The sequence below is a fragment of the Pelophylax lessonae genome (genome assembly GCF_965119305.1).
Source record: "Pelophylax lessonae genome assembly, chromosome: 7".
Taxonomy (NCBI): Eukaryota; Metazoa; Chordata; class Amphibia; order Anura; family Ranidae; genus Pelophylax; species Pelophylax lessonae.
Genome location: NC_138774.1, coordinates 102,949,745 through 102,966,052, shown reverse-complemented (window position 1 = coordinate 102,966,052; position 16,308 = coordinate 102,949,745). Strand labels below are relative to the sequence as shown.

Here is a 16,308-nt window from a genome sequence, read left to right as displayed (position 1 = left end):
AGTGGTTTCATAATTATCAATCAGCTGTGGCAGCTGCAGAGCTCTAGTGAAGAAAGCTGCTGGACCTGCATCCCTTTAGACGTGTTCCTATTGGGAGTATCTCACCAAAAAGGACATTTTTTGTTGCTGGGGATGCCAGAAACCTGACTTGTATCTTAGTGCAGACTTCTGGGAAAATTGATGAGCCAATCACACAAGCAGGAAATTATGTTTCTGGGGTGTGGTCAGTATACATTCTGTGTACAGAACAGCTCCAGGTAGCCATATTGTATTGCATTTTCAAAGAATTACAACAGCTGCAGCTTGAAAAGGAAAGGTAATTTTTAATAACATTCAATTACAATATGATTTGTGTCACAATTTATTTACGCTATATTTTTTTATCTTTATTTGCAGACTTTTTTTTCCACTTAATGTTGATAAATGTAAAGTTATGCACTTAGGGGCTAAGAATATGCATGCATCATACATACTAGGGGTAGTACAACTGGGGGAATCCATAGTGGAGCACAGAACCGGTACAGGGGGGGGGGGGGGGGCGGAAGGGACAGGTGCCCTGGGCGGTACAATTTAATGATTTCTTAGAGGGAGGGGGGCGCAGTGAAATGTACTTCTAAAAAGTGGCTGGAAAACTGTGTGTGTGTTTGATCCAGCCGTTAGTAGCTGCACCTCCTGCAGCGATGTGCCGAGTGCGCTCTTGCACCCGGCACAAGCCTAGAGCAGACCAGCATTTCATTTGCCTTCCCTGTCAGCGGATATACTCCCCCTGACAGGCGCTCTATAATCCCAGCCTGGCCAAGCGTGAGGTCAGGCACTGAGAGGCCGGCCAGAGGCGTGATGAGGGGAGAAAAGAGTGCTGCTTGATGAGCTGCAACCTAGAGGAGCTGAGAAGGAGGGACTAAGCACCGCAGCGTGTATCTCAAGTAAGTGATTGTAAATGGTTAAATCAACTATTGCGAGGGGGGTCTGGCTGAGGGGAGGAGGTTATTTACCATTTATATTTAATTTCTGTAAAATGCAGCATGAGAGGGTTAATGTATTGCAGCTGGTCACTGATACATTAGTGACCAGTGGCAGTTAATTGTGCTACATTAGAGACACCAGTGTGGCTAACACTGATACTGGTGCCACTAATGCAGCACAGAGGGGTTGATTAACTGCCACTGGCCACTAATGCATCAGTGACCAGCGGCAATACATTAACCCCCTCATGCTGCATATTACAAATTGAGTCAAACACCAGTGATAAACACAAAGTCCCAAATTCAGTGGCGGTTCGTTCATTGGTGCCGCCCCCCCCCCCCCCAATCCATGCGTCCGGCCCCCTAATCTACATGCAATGCACCGGACGCATGGATTCCAATAAGGGATTTATTTATTTTTTTGAAGCACATGATTACAGCCAGAAGTTCTAATAGGCTTCAAAAAAGGGTGGGCTCGGGGCGCAGAGCACTGTGCCCCGAGCCCACCCAGTTGTATGACAATAGCGAATGAATATTCACTATTATCACACTGATTGGCCTCCCAGCCTCCCATTCCTGATTGGCTGAAAAGAGAAGCGATTTTACTGCCCATTGGCCAGGAAGAGGGAGGAGATGTACGGCCGTAGGAGACTCACAGCCGCTCGGGGAAGGAGCAGGTAAGGTTGCTTGCTATCCGGCTGGGCAGCCAGCCATCCGTCCAGGGAGGGAGTGGTAAATTTGATTGCCGGCCGGCTGTCCCGCGGGGGTGGGGCCGCCACTGGTCCCAATGTGCTAAAAAAACGTTTCTTTGGTAACATCGGCACCATCTGCCACCTTTAATTGAGTGATCCTGTGACAGTCACCTCCACCATACATAAAGTGCTCGCTTACCAGATTGCACGGACTTCGAGAAGCGCGGTGACATCAGCACATCACTCCGACAGCTGACGTCACCGCGCTTTTCGAATCCCGGAAGGACAGGTAGCTGCGATTAGCCAGCTGACTTGTTTTGATCCTAATGCGATGACATGTTCTTCTGGCTGTAAGTGCAATATTGTATACCCTAAATAAAGTTTTTAAAAGCGAGCCTTTTGTATTTTGGGGACCATCTGTGATATTGCTACCTGGACGGTGGGTCCGCTTGCCATAAGAGGTTCCTGGAACAGTTAACCACTTCTATACCAGGCCTAATTTGGCAATCCTCTCCTAAATATAATATAAAAATCATAATTTGTTTTGCTAGAAAATTACTCAGAACCCCCAAACATTATATATATATATTTTTATCAGAGACCCTAGGGAATAAAATGGCGGTCATTGCAACTTTTTAATGTCATGCAGTATTTGCGCAGCAATTTTTCAAACGTGTTTTTATTTATTTTTTTAAAAATGACAGTTTCATGAATAAAAAAAAATACACTAAAATTAGCCTAATTTTTTATATATTGTGAAAGATGATGTTACACCGAGTAAATAGATACCTAACATGTCACACTTTAAAATTTGCACACTCGTGGAATGGCGCCAAACTTCGGTACTTAAAAATCTCCATAGGCGACGCTTTAAATTTTTGTACAGGTTACTAGTTTAGAGTTACAGAGGAGGTCTTGGGCTAGAATTACTTGTGTGGTTTGAACGCTGTTTACATATGTGGGCGCAACGAACGTATGCGTTCGCTTCTGCATGCAAGCTCGCGGGGATGGGGCGCTTTAAAAAAAAAAAAAATATTGTTTATTTTATTTTTATATTTTTACACTTTTCTTTTAAATATATATTTTTTGATCACTTTTATTCCTAATACAAGTCATTTTAAACATCCCTTGTAATAAGAACAGGGCATGACCGGTCCTCTTTACAAAGAGATCTGAAGTTTATAGGTCTCTCCTGGGCACCATATGACCTTGTCCCAGCACTGGCGGAGAAGGATCTGGGTGTTCTGGTAGATCATAAGCTTAAAAATAGCATGCAAAGCCAAGCTGCGGTTTCCAAAGGGAGCAAAGTCCTTTCTTGTATTTAAGTGTTTGTTAACCCAACATTTCATATTCCTGATATGTGTCGGCTGTACCGTGTACTTGTATGAGAAAGTATCCTGTTCTCTTTGTAATGCTTCCTTTGTGTGTAATCCCTAGTGTTCCTCCTAGTCCCTCTGCTTCTCTTCTATCTATGCAGGGTAGGAATTGAGCCTTCTCTCCTCCAATGATCAGACTTGTTCTGACACCCCGTTCCTGCACAGCCATTCACTGGGATGCTCAATGTACTGCTGTTTCTCCTCCCCCCTCCTGTTATGTTGGAGGTCAAAAGATAAGATATTTTTAGTGCAAATCTAAAAAAATAGCTAATAGGTTTGCCAGCTGGACACTTCAAGGCCAAAACACTGTACATATTATCAACTAGAAAATCCACAAAATCATAAATAAATCATTAAAAAGTGCATCTCATCAAAATCCACATATACATGACCGCTGTGAATAAGTGCTTCCCACTGGGGCATGCAGGTGTCACTGTGAAAATCCCTCCACCACAAACATAAGCAGCCTCTCACCTCATTGCGAAGACCAAAAAGGTCTCAATACACCTCCACCAATGGGGTCACAGATTCTCCAGTAGGCGTTCAATAGTTGCAGTGACAGCCCGATCGTGATCCGCTCTTCCCGGTCTCCATGTCCAACACTCACACAGGAACACTGACAAATCTTCTCCGTTCTACCGACACATCCGCCACCGCCGCCTGCCCGAATACCTAACACCTGTGGAAGCAGTTCGTGGAAGGGACTCATTGAGTGCTAAAAGTCCATGGGTTAGGGGGTGCAAATTACTTGCCTTGCCCTGGGTGCCGAGAACCCACGATACGCCACTGATGACACCTCACCAACACAACATGTCCCCTCCTGAGTCACAGTGACAGTCTCTCTCCACGCCAAGTGGTCTCTTCAGTCCACTCCAGTCCAAACAGCACTGACAGTCCTGTTCCTGGCATGCCTTGCTCCCATCCCACAGACCTGCACATGAGTCTCCGCCGGCTCCACTTTGCTCCCTTGCACCATGACATCACGCAACGTGTTTAGGCACCGCCTCTGCCAGACCCGCCCCCCACAGTCTCCGCTAGCTCAGGACAGGAACTACGCATGCGCATTTCCGAGTCAAGCATCACAGCCACATTTTTCCTGGCAAACTTTTCCTGTCACTGGCATTTACTGGCAGGAGAAAAATGCCCGTTTCTTTACTGACTGCCAGTAAAAATACTGACAGTTGGCAACACTGCATCCAATCCAAAACACGATAAGTAAAAATCATCCTATTTTGCTTTGATACTTTACTGTATTTATTGCAATAGGTTTCCATTTCATATACAGTGCATTTTTTATAATAATTAAAAATGAAAAAAGAATCGGCGGATTATTAGAATATTCACGCTACGCTCACTATAATAAAAACGATTCGATCCAACTCAATTTGGATCTTTCGTTACGTTGTTACGTTATTTCGGATGCTTCAGTCATTAAGGCTACGTTCACATCTGGGCATTGCTTTTTTTACAGGCGTTTTTTTTTTTTTGCGTTTTTGTGCAGGTATTTTTAGGTTGACAAGTGACCAATGAAAAAAAATAAAAAGGCCTGTAATCTGCCAAAAAAGAAGCTCATGTACTTTTTTGAGCGATGGGCGTTTTGCTTAAGGCTACAGAACACTCAGATGTGAACAGGGGCCAGTGAAATGAATGGGATTTGTCTTGTTGGGCGTTTTTATAGATGAGGCTTAGAGCAGAAAATCACCCAAAAATGCCTCGTTTAGAACAGAGTCTAACAAAAGGCGCAAAGTATTACATCATATCATCCAAACTAAATGAATGAATAGGAATCAAATTGTTGTTTTCAATATAATTTATTTCGGATTCGTTGAAATTTGTTACTTTTGGGATTTAGAGATTTACATCCGAATCATGAAAATTTAATCCAAATTAACATCTACTGTGGTGATTGTACAGGGGGAGCAGACACTCACACAGAACCTGAGTAATGCTCAGAAGATAACAGCCATCAGAAGCGCCGATTACTACAGTCATTGTCAGCTTCCCCAATGGCCTATCAGATATTAGATATGCAAAAGATAGACCAATGTAAGCATGCAATGCAGATCATACTTGTAGTTCAGCTTTAGAGCTCATTCACATTGGTGTACCTATGCATACATCTGTGTGAAGGGACATTTTTGCCCTCTTGGGATGCACAGGTGTTCAGTGTAGGCAGTTCTATTCATTGCTACTGAGATGCAGAGGCTGCATGGTCCGATTTGGTAGCTGAGCAGGGCCGGTGCTACCAGTAAGGCGACCCAGGCAGCTGCCTAGGGCGAAACTTAGCAGGGGGTGCCGGCGGAGCCTGACCTGAGGTAAGTGACTTACCGTAGGTCACTGAAGGGGTTTTAACCAGTGGCGGCCGGCCTGTCCATTAGGGGCACAGGGGCGCTGCCCCACTATCCAGGCGTCCAGCCCCCTAATCTACATGCAGGGCTCCGGATGCATGGATTCCAATTTTTTCTTTTCTTTTTTGAAGCACGTGATTACAGCCAGAGGCTCTAATAGGCTTCACAAAAGGGTGGGCATCGGGGCACAGAGGACTGCACCCTGAGCCCACCCAGTTGTGTGACAATAGTGAATGAATATTTGCTATTGCCACACTGATTTCCTCCCGGCCAATCAGGAAGTGGGTCTCGAGACCTGTTTCCCAATTGGCCAAAGGAGAAGGCATCTTATTGGTGGAGGAGGAGGAGGAGGAGGGAGGAGACAGCCGCCGAGAGGGGACATGGAGGAGACTGAGGGGGAAGCCGTCGCCATCCCCAGTAACAAAGTAAGTGAACTGGTGCCTGGGGAGGGGGGGGAAATATGGTGTGGACTGGACTCTGGAGTGATGTTGGTGGGGTCCGTGGCCAGGTCCGTCTGACAACCCCCCCGAACCCCCCCCCCCCCACCCCGACCGATGGAGGACCAGCCGCCACTGGTTTAAACCCCTTCAGAAACTTGGAAACGGGGGTGGGAAAGCATATGGGTGGGCGGCAATTTTTATTTTGCCTAGGGCGGCAAAAATCATTGCACTGGCCCTGCAGCTGTGCGAGTACATGTCCCCGGACACAGACAGTGTACATTCGGGGACATGCACCACACCCACTCAGCTGTCAAATATGGAGAAGTGTCTGTGTCTGTGCGGCCTCTGTGTCCCTGTAGCATATAATAGGACTGCCTGCACGGGACACCTATGCATCTCATGCAGGCAAAAGAGCCCTCAAGGCTCCATTCTCACCAATGCTTTTTTCATGCTTTTTGCAGAAACGCAGGACATCAATGCATTTTTGCGTTTTTGGAAAGGGTCATGGACTTTTTTTTAACGCAAAACAGTGTTTTTTTTGTTGCATTGTTGGTTCAATAGACTTCAATAGAGAAGCTGCAGAAAAGCATGTATTCCTTTTTTACCGCAATTTTGCTGAGATTCGCGTTTTTAATCTGCCCAACAACATATTCCCCCCACCCAAAAAAGCACAAAATACCCAAACGTAGTAAAAAAAAAACAAAAACGCAAAAAGCACTGCAGAAACAATGTGAACTGAGCCTTACACAGGTGTGTGCATAGGTACGCTTAGGCTCCATTCACACCTGAGCGTATTGTTTTCAGGCGTTTTTTTTTTGCTTTTTTCAGGTGTTTTTTACAGGTGTTTGGAGGCAGGCATTGACATCTAACAAAAACGCTTGTAATCTGCCAAAAAAGAAGCTCATGTACTTTTTTGAGCTTCAGGCATTTTGCTTCAGGCGACAAAACGCTCATATGTGAACAGGGGTCGTTGAAATGAATGGGATTTTGCTTGTTGGGCGTTTTTGAGACTTTAGAGATGAGCGTTTTACAAGCTGAAAAACGCTCAGGTGTGAACAGGGCCTTAAGCTGGCCATAGATGGGTTGAATTTCGAAAGAATTTTCTTTTGAAAATCTTATCTAAGAATTTTTGTTTGAATTTCGCACCATTAGTGGGCCGCAGCAACAGCCAATTTTCGTGCAGTCATCGAATTTGAGTTATCGGGCATGTTGGAAATTTTCTGAAAAACGAACGCTTTTCTAATTAATGATGGGAGAATCGTGCGAGAAATATAAATGAAAAAAGAAATGCGCATGAGTGTAAGAAAAGAAAATTCCCGGAAAGAAAAGAAGATTCCCAGCCACAAAAAATTATTTTCTGTAGCAATACGAGGTGAAATTGAAGGCTTGGTTGGTCGAATTTTGAAATCATTGGTGGCACCATTGGATCACAAAACGCACAAAATTTCTGATTTTCGAAAGAATATTCTTTTGAAATTTGACCCATGTGTGGCCAGCCTAAGGCCCCTTTCACACAGGCGGACCGTTCAGATCCGCCTGTCCGTTTTTTTGGCGGATCTGAACGGTCCCCCCATGCATCCCTATGGGGCATCGGATGTCAGCGGAGACATGTCCGCTGACATCCGATCCGATCCGTCAAATCTGGATGGATGGAAACCCTATTTTCGTTAATCGGTCCGTTCCCATCCGATTCCCCCATAGAGATGTATGGGGCTCTGACAGCTGTGCGGACACAGTGCGGAGAACAGCTGTCATTCTCCTGCTCAATGGGGGATCGGCGGATCGATCCCCCGCTGAGATAAACGGAGTCCGCCGACGGAGCGGAGTGTGTGAAAGAGCCCTTAGGGCTCTTTCACATGGGCGTTCCTTTTTTTTTGCCCGATCAGGTCCTTTTTTTTTTTTTTGTAACGGACACGGATGACACTTGTGTCATCCGGTCCGTATGTCCGTTTTTCATCCCATCCGTTTGCGGATGAAAAACTGACATAATGCATGTCTATGTAAATACGGATGTCTGCGGATGACACCACTGACATCCGTTTTTGCTTCCGTTCCGTTTTTTGAAAGGAAGAAAAAATAGGGTTCTCCTCCGTTCAAAAAAACTGAACTGAACTGACAAAAAACGGATGTCAGAGGATGATCATCCTCTGACATCCGTATTTACATAGAGATACATTATGTCCGTTTTTCATCCGCAAATGGATGGGATGAAAAACGGACATAAGGAACGCCCGTGTGAAAGAGCCCTAAGGCCCCTTTCACACATACGGACTGTTCATTTCATCAGTTCAGGCATGTTTTTTGTCATCAGTTTTTCATCCTTTGCCATCAGTTTTTTGTCCTTTGCCATCAGTTTTTCATCCTTTATCATCAGTTTTTCATCCTTTGTCATCAGTTTTTCATCCTTTTTCATCCGTTTTTTTATCCTTTGTCACCAGTTTTTTTATCAGTGGTCATCAGTTTTTCATCCATTTTCATCAGTTTTTTTTTACATCCAATGCAAAAACGGATACAAAACTGACCATTTGTCAGTTTACATCAGTTTTTCATCCGATCCGTTTTTTTAATGGAAGAAAAATAGAGCTTTGATCAGTTAAAAAAATCAGATGATGACGGATGCGGATGAAAACTGATGTAAAAGGATGATCATCCATTTACATCCATTTTTTCATAGAGATGCAATGATGTCCATTTTTCATCTGTCAACAGATGGATGTAAAACGGACAAACGGACAGCATGTGTGAAAGGGGCCTTAAGGGCTCTTTCACACGGTCCGCCTCCGCAGGCGGATCCGTGTTGCTCAGCGGGGATCGATCCGCGATCCCCGCTGAGCCGGGCAGATGACAGCTCCGTCTCCGCTTGCAGAGCGGAGAGGGAGGTGTCTCAGCACCCGCTGCCCTCTATGGGGGATCGGAGGAGAGCGGACCGCTTGTCCGCTCTCATCAGATCCGCTCCGCTCCGATTACTGAACGGATGGAAAAATAGGGTTTCCATCTGTCCAGATTTCAGCACAGGATCGGATGCGGATGGCAGCGGGTGTCAGCGGAGGTGACCTCCGCTGACACCCGCTGCCCCATAGAGCTGCATGGAGGATCCGATCAGATCCGCCTAAAAAACTGACAGGCGGATCTGATCGGACCGCCCGTGTAAACGAGCCCTAAAGGAATGAGCCCTTATAGTAATTCGATTACATTGTGAAACAGAGTAGGAATGATTTCCTCTTCTATACACACGTCAGTGCTTTGCAGTTATAGGATGTGAGCAAACAGCAGAGTGCCTGGGGTGTCAATCATCCAGTACTGCCACATTCTTCTACATAGAGGGTAATTATTCAACATAGCAGAGCAAATCCACATCTTTAGGTACTGCAGGAGGAGATTGTAAAGACATGCACTCACATTTCCTTCTCTCATTATTACAAACTACTGATCTGGTCATTATTTGAGTTTACAAACAGACAAAAGTTGTACTAAGAAACAGTAAAAAACAATTAGTAATATAATACAATCAGCAACTTACTGGATTGTAAATGGGTGCATAGCCTGCCATCTGGTCTGTGTGCTGTTACACGTTCGATGACTCTGGGAGAGAGAAGTGAAGCTAGTTTCGTTTTCCTGTAGAGGAAGAAAGGATATAGAAAACAACAGGGGTGGGAGTGTCTGAGATTGTCCATTCATATAGTACTGTATATAGGGGCTGTCTATGATGAAATCATCTGCAGCCTGAAAAATCTCCATTACCCGTCAGTATTTTTGCACACATACACGCACATTCCCTTTTGTAAAATAAAGCTGGAACTTCTATGCATGTGTACGCAGACGCACATATATACACTATATTGTCAATAGTATTGGGACGTCTGCCTTTACACACACATGAACTTTAATGGCATCCCCGTCTTAGTCCGTAGTGTTCAATATTGAGTTGGCGCACCCTTTGCAGCTATAACAGCTTCAACTCTTCTGGGATGGCTGCCCACAAGGTTTAGGTGTGTGTTTATTCTTACAGAAGCACATTTGTGAGGTCAGGCACTGATGTTGAATGAGAAGGCCTGGCTCGCAGTCTCTGCTTTAATTCATCCCAAAGGTGTTCTATCAGGTTGGGGTCAGGATTCTGTGCAAGTCAGTCAAGTGCCTCCTCCCCAAACTCGCTCATCCATGTCTTTATGGACCTTGCTTTGTGCACTGGTATGCAGTTCTGTTGGAACAGGAAGGGGGCCTTCCCCACAAAGTTGGGAGCATGAAAAAAGGTCTTGGTATGGTGACACCCTAAGAGTTCCCTTCACTGGAACTAAGGGGCCAAGCCCAACCCCAACCCCTGAAAAACAACCTCACACCATAATCCCCTCTCCGCCAAATTATTTGGACTAGTGCACAAAGCAAAGTCCATAAAGACATGGATGAGTGAGTTTGGGGTGGAGGAACTTGACTGGCCTACACAGAGTCCGGACTTCAACCTGATTGAACACCTTTGGGATGAATTAGAGCGGAGACTGCGAGCCAGGCCTTCTTGTCCAACATCAGTGCCTGACCTCACAAGTGCGCTTCTGGAAGAATGGTCAAACATTCCCATAGACACACTCCTAAACCTTGTGAATAGCCTTCCCAGAAGACGTGAAGCTGTTATAGCAGCAAAAGGAGGGCCATATTAATATTGAACCGTTTGGACTAAAACTGGGATGCCATTAAAGTTCATGTGAGTGTAAAGACAGGTGTCCCAATACTTTTGACAATATAGTGTATGTGCAACTATAATAATAATAATAAAAATAATAATAAACTTTATTTATTTTTTTTATAAATTCTTTATTTTTAAACAAGCAGTCTCAGACCCCGTTCACACTGGGGCGACCTGACTTTGCCGGGCGACCTGTGAAGTCCCGGTGCGCAGCTCGCACCGCGTCCTCGGAGCGGCCGGCACGGACTTCATATAATTGAAGTCAATGCAGGTCGCTCCGGGTCGCCCCAAAGAAGCTCCGGACCCTTTTTCTAAGTCGGAGTGACTTGTGTCGCTCCTATTAGAACGGGTCCACAGCTTCTCTGTGGAAGGCGACCTACGGCGACCTGTGAGGTGACCAGGTCGCCTGACAGGTCGCCCCAGTGTGAACCGGCTCTTAAACAAATCAAGACAATGTACAAAACAAAATGCAGCATTTTCAGTCAAAAAAAATACAGCGAAGGACTTCTGACAATTATGAAATCAGTACGAAATAGTAATTGAAGATCGACAACAGATAGTCAGAGAAGTCTCAGCATGTCAACCTGAGATAGCTCTACACCTTAAGGAGACAGGTGCAGAGACAAAGATCAACAGGGAAAGAGCCAGAGGGTGAGAAAGGCAACAAGCAGCATCAAATAAAGAGGGTGCGGTTGTCACTGTAGAGTTAAAGAGGAGTTCCAGTCCCCCCATGAAAAAATTCAAAGTCAGCAGCTACAAATATTGTAGCTGCTGACTTTTAATTGGGACACTTACCTGTCCTGGAATCCAGCAATGTTGGCACCCCTGCCTCCATCATTGCCTGTCAGGGAAACCGGCAGTGAAGCCACTGCGCATGTACGCTGCACCTTGTGAATGGCCCGAAGGCAGGGAAAGGAGGAGGGGGGGCCACGTCAAGATCACCCGGAAGTGGGAGGGGGTACCTGTCAAAATCAGGTACCTGTCTCCCCCTCCCCCCGGCACCTTTCCAGTGGAGGAGACAGATAAACGGAGCTTCCCCTTTTGGGTGGAGCTCCACTTTAAATATATTGCATACTCATGTTAAAGGAAGGAACTGCAAGGATCTTATGTATATAAGATAGATCTAGAGAAGGGATAATGGGAGATAAAAAGAGGTGGGGGGAGGGACAGTGTTGGTGTGCATGAGTGGCAGGCACCATGGGCACCCATCAACCAGCAGAACCAACAACAAAGAGAGCTTTACCCTCCTCTGAGTAGACGAACATGGTCCAGAGAGTCCAGGTTTTGAAGTATACTTCTCTATGTTTATGTTGCACAGAAATCACAAGGTCTTCCATCTGGTTCAGCCCTTTGACCTTATTAAGCCAAAGACCAATGGATGGAGGTTGTGGATCTAAGAGGGATGCATTATTTGGTGGCATTAATGACAAAGTATAGATTTCTTATAAGTTTTGGCCAGTATGTTCGAGGCATGAAGCAGGAAGAAGGCCGGGTCCTCCGGAATGTTGTAATCACTTACATTTTGGGCAATCCTCTGGACCCCTTTCCAGTAATGACTTAAGCCTCGTACACACGCAACGAATTTCCTCCGACCGGTCGTCCGTCTTTTGTCTAGAGTGGTGTCTGTTGGTTGGAATGTGCTCTAGACTGCACACGAATTTTCCCGCACGACAGAATTCTACTTCAGAAGTGATGTCATGTGTTGGATTTCTTTGTGTTCTTTCATCTCTGAGCATGCCTAGTCTTGCTCATAAGATTTTTCCCCATCGAAATCTGTACTAATGAGACGAAAATCGGACGTGTTTTGACAGTCGACAAAAATTACATAGCCTGCACACCAGGAATTTTTTGGCCCGAAGAGTCGGAGTCGGTTGTCGGAAGCACCATACTAACAAGCCGAAAATCGGCAGATCGGTAGTCGGATGAAATTTCCCGGCCGAATTTCTACTCGTGTGTACGGGGCTTTAGTTTGGGGCAAGACCAGAAGATATTTAGCAGCGTCCCCCACTTCTCCCGTCACGACCAGCGATCAGTGGTGTTCGGAAATTATTTATGGAAAATAGATGAGGTACGGCACTATCGGGTTACAATTTTGAAGTCGTTTTTTTTAATTCCCTTACAAATCAGGGATTTAAAAATAAACACAAATTATGTTGGTCTTTTGGTCTGCTGTAAAAGTCTTGCCCAGGTCCGATTCCCACTTCTCAATATAGGACAACTGAAAGTCATCTGGCGGGGCTACTAGTAGGGAGTAAACCTTTGAAAGAGTATGAGGTAGAGCACCTCATTCAGTACACAATTTCTCCAATTTAGTCAGCCGGCATCAAAAGTTACACGGAGGCAGAAGGGAGCCCAAAAAAATTATGTATATAATAGCGCAACAATGTTAATAACTAGTATGCAAAATGCAAAAAAAAATCAAAACATCAGTAAAAAGTCAATCAATATATGAAGTCCATAAATAACTAAATTCAAAAGTGCATCATAGTGTTCATTCCATGATTATAATATAAATCATCCACAAGTGATTCACTTGACATACATAGTGCTCCACCGCAGTGCCCACCACATCACTGCAGCCTTTTACCTCCTAAATAGACCTAAACTCAGGTAAGGCTTATCACGCTTTCCCAGCTGCTGGGAAAGCTTCCAGCAGATCATGAATCCATCATGAGACTCAGGATTCAGCCCATATACCCAGTAGGAAAGAAGAGAAAAACTCTCATGGTGTAGTAAATAAATACCCAGTAGTTTATTAAAACCACAAGACAAAGGACTACTCACAAAGCAGGTGCACTAACAAAAAACTCCAGTTCACAGGATAAAAAGCCAATATACCTAAAATCAAGTTGCCCCCCTAAGGATAAGCTTCTATGAAAACAGCATGGACTTCCGGATGTAATAACTTCATAAGCTCTGCCTCCTGATGCCTGGCGCGTTTTGTCGCATAACCTTGTGACTTCCTCATAGGAAAAAATGATGTAGCTGCGATGTCCTCCAGAAATCCAATTAGTCAATTAGGGTTTGGAGGGTCTTAACTTGAAGGCCTGGGGGAAATCGCAGATTGCCTAAAATGGAAAAGAGAGGAAAGTCACCTGAGGTCAGTAAAGTTGTGAAGAAAAGTGAAGAGCACATGCATGCCGTAGGCCTATACAGAGGGTGTGCCTTAAGAGAGAAGGGTAGGTCAACATAGCACCATGTCGATCCAGGAAGAGGAATCTAGATTTGGGCTTGTTCTAGTTGTAGCAAAAGCTTAATGTTCACGTAGCAACACCAGTCTATGAGTCTACCCAAGTGGGATGCCTGATATTATTTTTGTAGATCTGGAACAGCAAGGCCACCATATTGTTTGGGTAGCATCAACAGGCGATGACAGACCCTTAATCAGTTATGCGCCCAAATAAAATAATTGAAGAGAGAATGAACTTGTTTAAAGAAACATGCAGGAATGGCAATAGGTAGAACCTGAAAGAGATACAAAAATGTTTGCAGGAAGCTCATTATATAATGTTTCAGCACCTGAACCATGAGTGTAGAACATGGTGCCACACATCAAGTAGAGTATGGGGTGGCACTCAAAATCTGGTGCAGTTGTGTAATGGTAGTCAATCAGTCAAAGTTCAGCTTGTTCACCTAATCTTTGACAACAAAACCTGGAAGCTGATTGGTTTCTATGCAGAGCTACTCCAGTTTTGGTAAATCAACCTCTATGTGTTTTGCACAGGAGTTGTGGGTGGGAAATTTAGTTCAAAAGGGCAGCGTAAGTGTATGGAGACATAATTGCCCAAATATTTAAATGCCCTGTCGGTCCATTTAAATTTAAAACAAAGCTTTAAGGTTTGGAGCAGTAATTGTGGTATCACGACCCCCATCGCATCTGACTTAAAATTATTCTTAAGGTTAGGCAGGGCTCCATAAAGTTCAAATTCCCAAAGAAAATTGGGAATAGACACCAAAGGGTTAGTCAAAGAGAAAAGCATGTCGTTGGCATATGCTGATACTTTATGTTGAGAGTCTACCAGGGCCGTCTTTAACACAGGGCAAAAGAGGCAGCTGCCCTGGGTCCAGTCATTGTTGTGGGTCCCAAAGCAGCTGCCCCTTGAGCCCACATTGCCTCTAAATAGTTAATAAGTGGTCTTGGGAGGCCCCAAGAAAATATTTGCCCAGGGTCCAATCAATATTAAAGACGGCCCTGGAGTCTGCAACGCGGAGACCAATAATATCAGTTAAGTCGAGTTCAGTCGGATCTTGCAGAGAAATGGTTTGAGCGTGGGGGCAAAGAGGAGGAGAGACAGGGGGCACCCCTGTCTCATGCTGTTGGTAAAGGAGAATGGCTCATAGAGAATGTAATTTGCTTTAACATGTGCCGTTGGTGGAGAGTATACACTAGAAATCTAATTTAGCATTTACGGGTCAATTCACTAAGAGTTGAAAAAAATGCGGTAAAATAACGCATGCGGAAACAATTGTTCAAATGTTCAATTCACTAAGAATTGTACAGTGAATAACTATGGTAGTAAAATTTCCATTTTCATGCGGTAATTTATAGAGACACCACAAGAACCTGAAGGGAGGAGGTGCCGTCCAGTTCCACGATGCATGTATCTCTTTGGTCTTAAAATCCCAATATTCCAAAAATCATATGCACCTTTAGCCAAAAAATTGTTCTGTTTTAGTTGCAGTCCAGTGTACTTGACCAGCATATTCGGAGGTGAGTCAGCAGCAAGCTGGGGCAGATTGGGAAACAGAGGTCCAGTGCAGGGCAAGGAAAGTGGTCCAGTGATCCAAGTCAAATTCGGAGGTGAGTCAGCAGCAAGCTGGGGCAGATTGGGAAGCAGAGGTCAAGTGCAAGGCAAGAAAAGATGTTTCAGGAAAGATTAGGAAGTGAGCCAGCAGCAAGCTGGGGCAGATTGTGATACAGGGAGCAAGCAGTCAGTTATAGACAAAACAATCCCAGAGAACCAAGAGACCGATTCAGGGAATCTAAAAATCTGATAAATCAATCCTAGCTGTCAGAATTAGAATTTCAGAATTTAAGAAAAAGTGAAAAAGTTGAAAAGAAAAAATTGTAATTGGTGTGAGGAGCAGCCGCCAAACGTGCCAGTGTTCCCTCCACAATAGGGAGAAGAGCTGGAAGCCCATCCTCGTGTTCATTCTACCTAAAGCGTGTGCCTTCCCACCTATACGTTAAAAACGAAGGTATTTTATTGCACATTTGTGTGTATGACGTATTTCCCAAATAAGGAAGTTTCATGTTTGGGAAATACAGTATGTTGTATACAATGCACATGCAGGGGTAAATTCTGATGCATAGAAGTATCGAGATTTGCAAGAGTACAGCTATGGACAGGCATTCACTTGTATGGCAGGCCCTCTGGGAACAGAACATTTCCGGAATATACACTGAGCGTATTATCAGCCTGTCGCAGTTAATGCACATTAACCCTATGCTGCCAAATCTGTTTTTTGCACACAAAAAAATACATTTTAAGCCTCAAGATTACTTTTTATTAAACCCCAAACTAAAAAATGTAATATATTGCAACTTAACAATCATTAGATGTGGTGGCTGCATCTGTTTTTTTTTTTTTTTTAGGCTTTTTTCCCTCTGTTGTCACCTGGTGATCTGTTCAGTAACACACCTCCCTTATTAGAGTGCCCCCCGCTCTGGATGAATGAGCACAGGGGGTATAGCAGACAGCAGCAGCAGCATTGCAAGTCTTGGGGAAGGGAATGTTAGATAGACTAGCAGATTTAGATACACTAACTAATTGAAGCCAAACTCCACCTAACATTTTTTAACCACTTGCCG

At 44.6% G+C, this 16,308-nt stretch overlaps 1 protein-coding gene across 1 annotated transcript in view; it reads right to left on the bottom strand.

Moving 5' to 3' along the window:
• Positions 1-9,439, bottom strand: part of LOC309560518 (galectin-4-like) — a gene marked incomplete at its 3' end in the record, with an annotated part of 132,388 nt that extends 122,949 nt beyond the window's left edge. The window contains exon 1 of the mRNA XM_082264150.1: positions 9,339-9,439. Within this exon, the coding sequence (XP_082120276.1) occupies positions 9,339-9,368 (30 nt within the window). The 5' untranslated portion in view covers positions 9,369-9,439. The remainder of the gene's footprint in view (positions 1-9,338) is intronic.
• Positions 9,440-16,308: the final 6,869 nt, after the last annotated feature.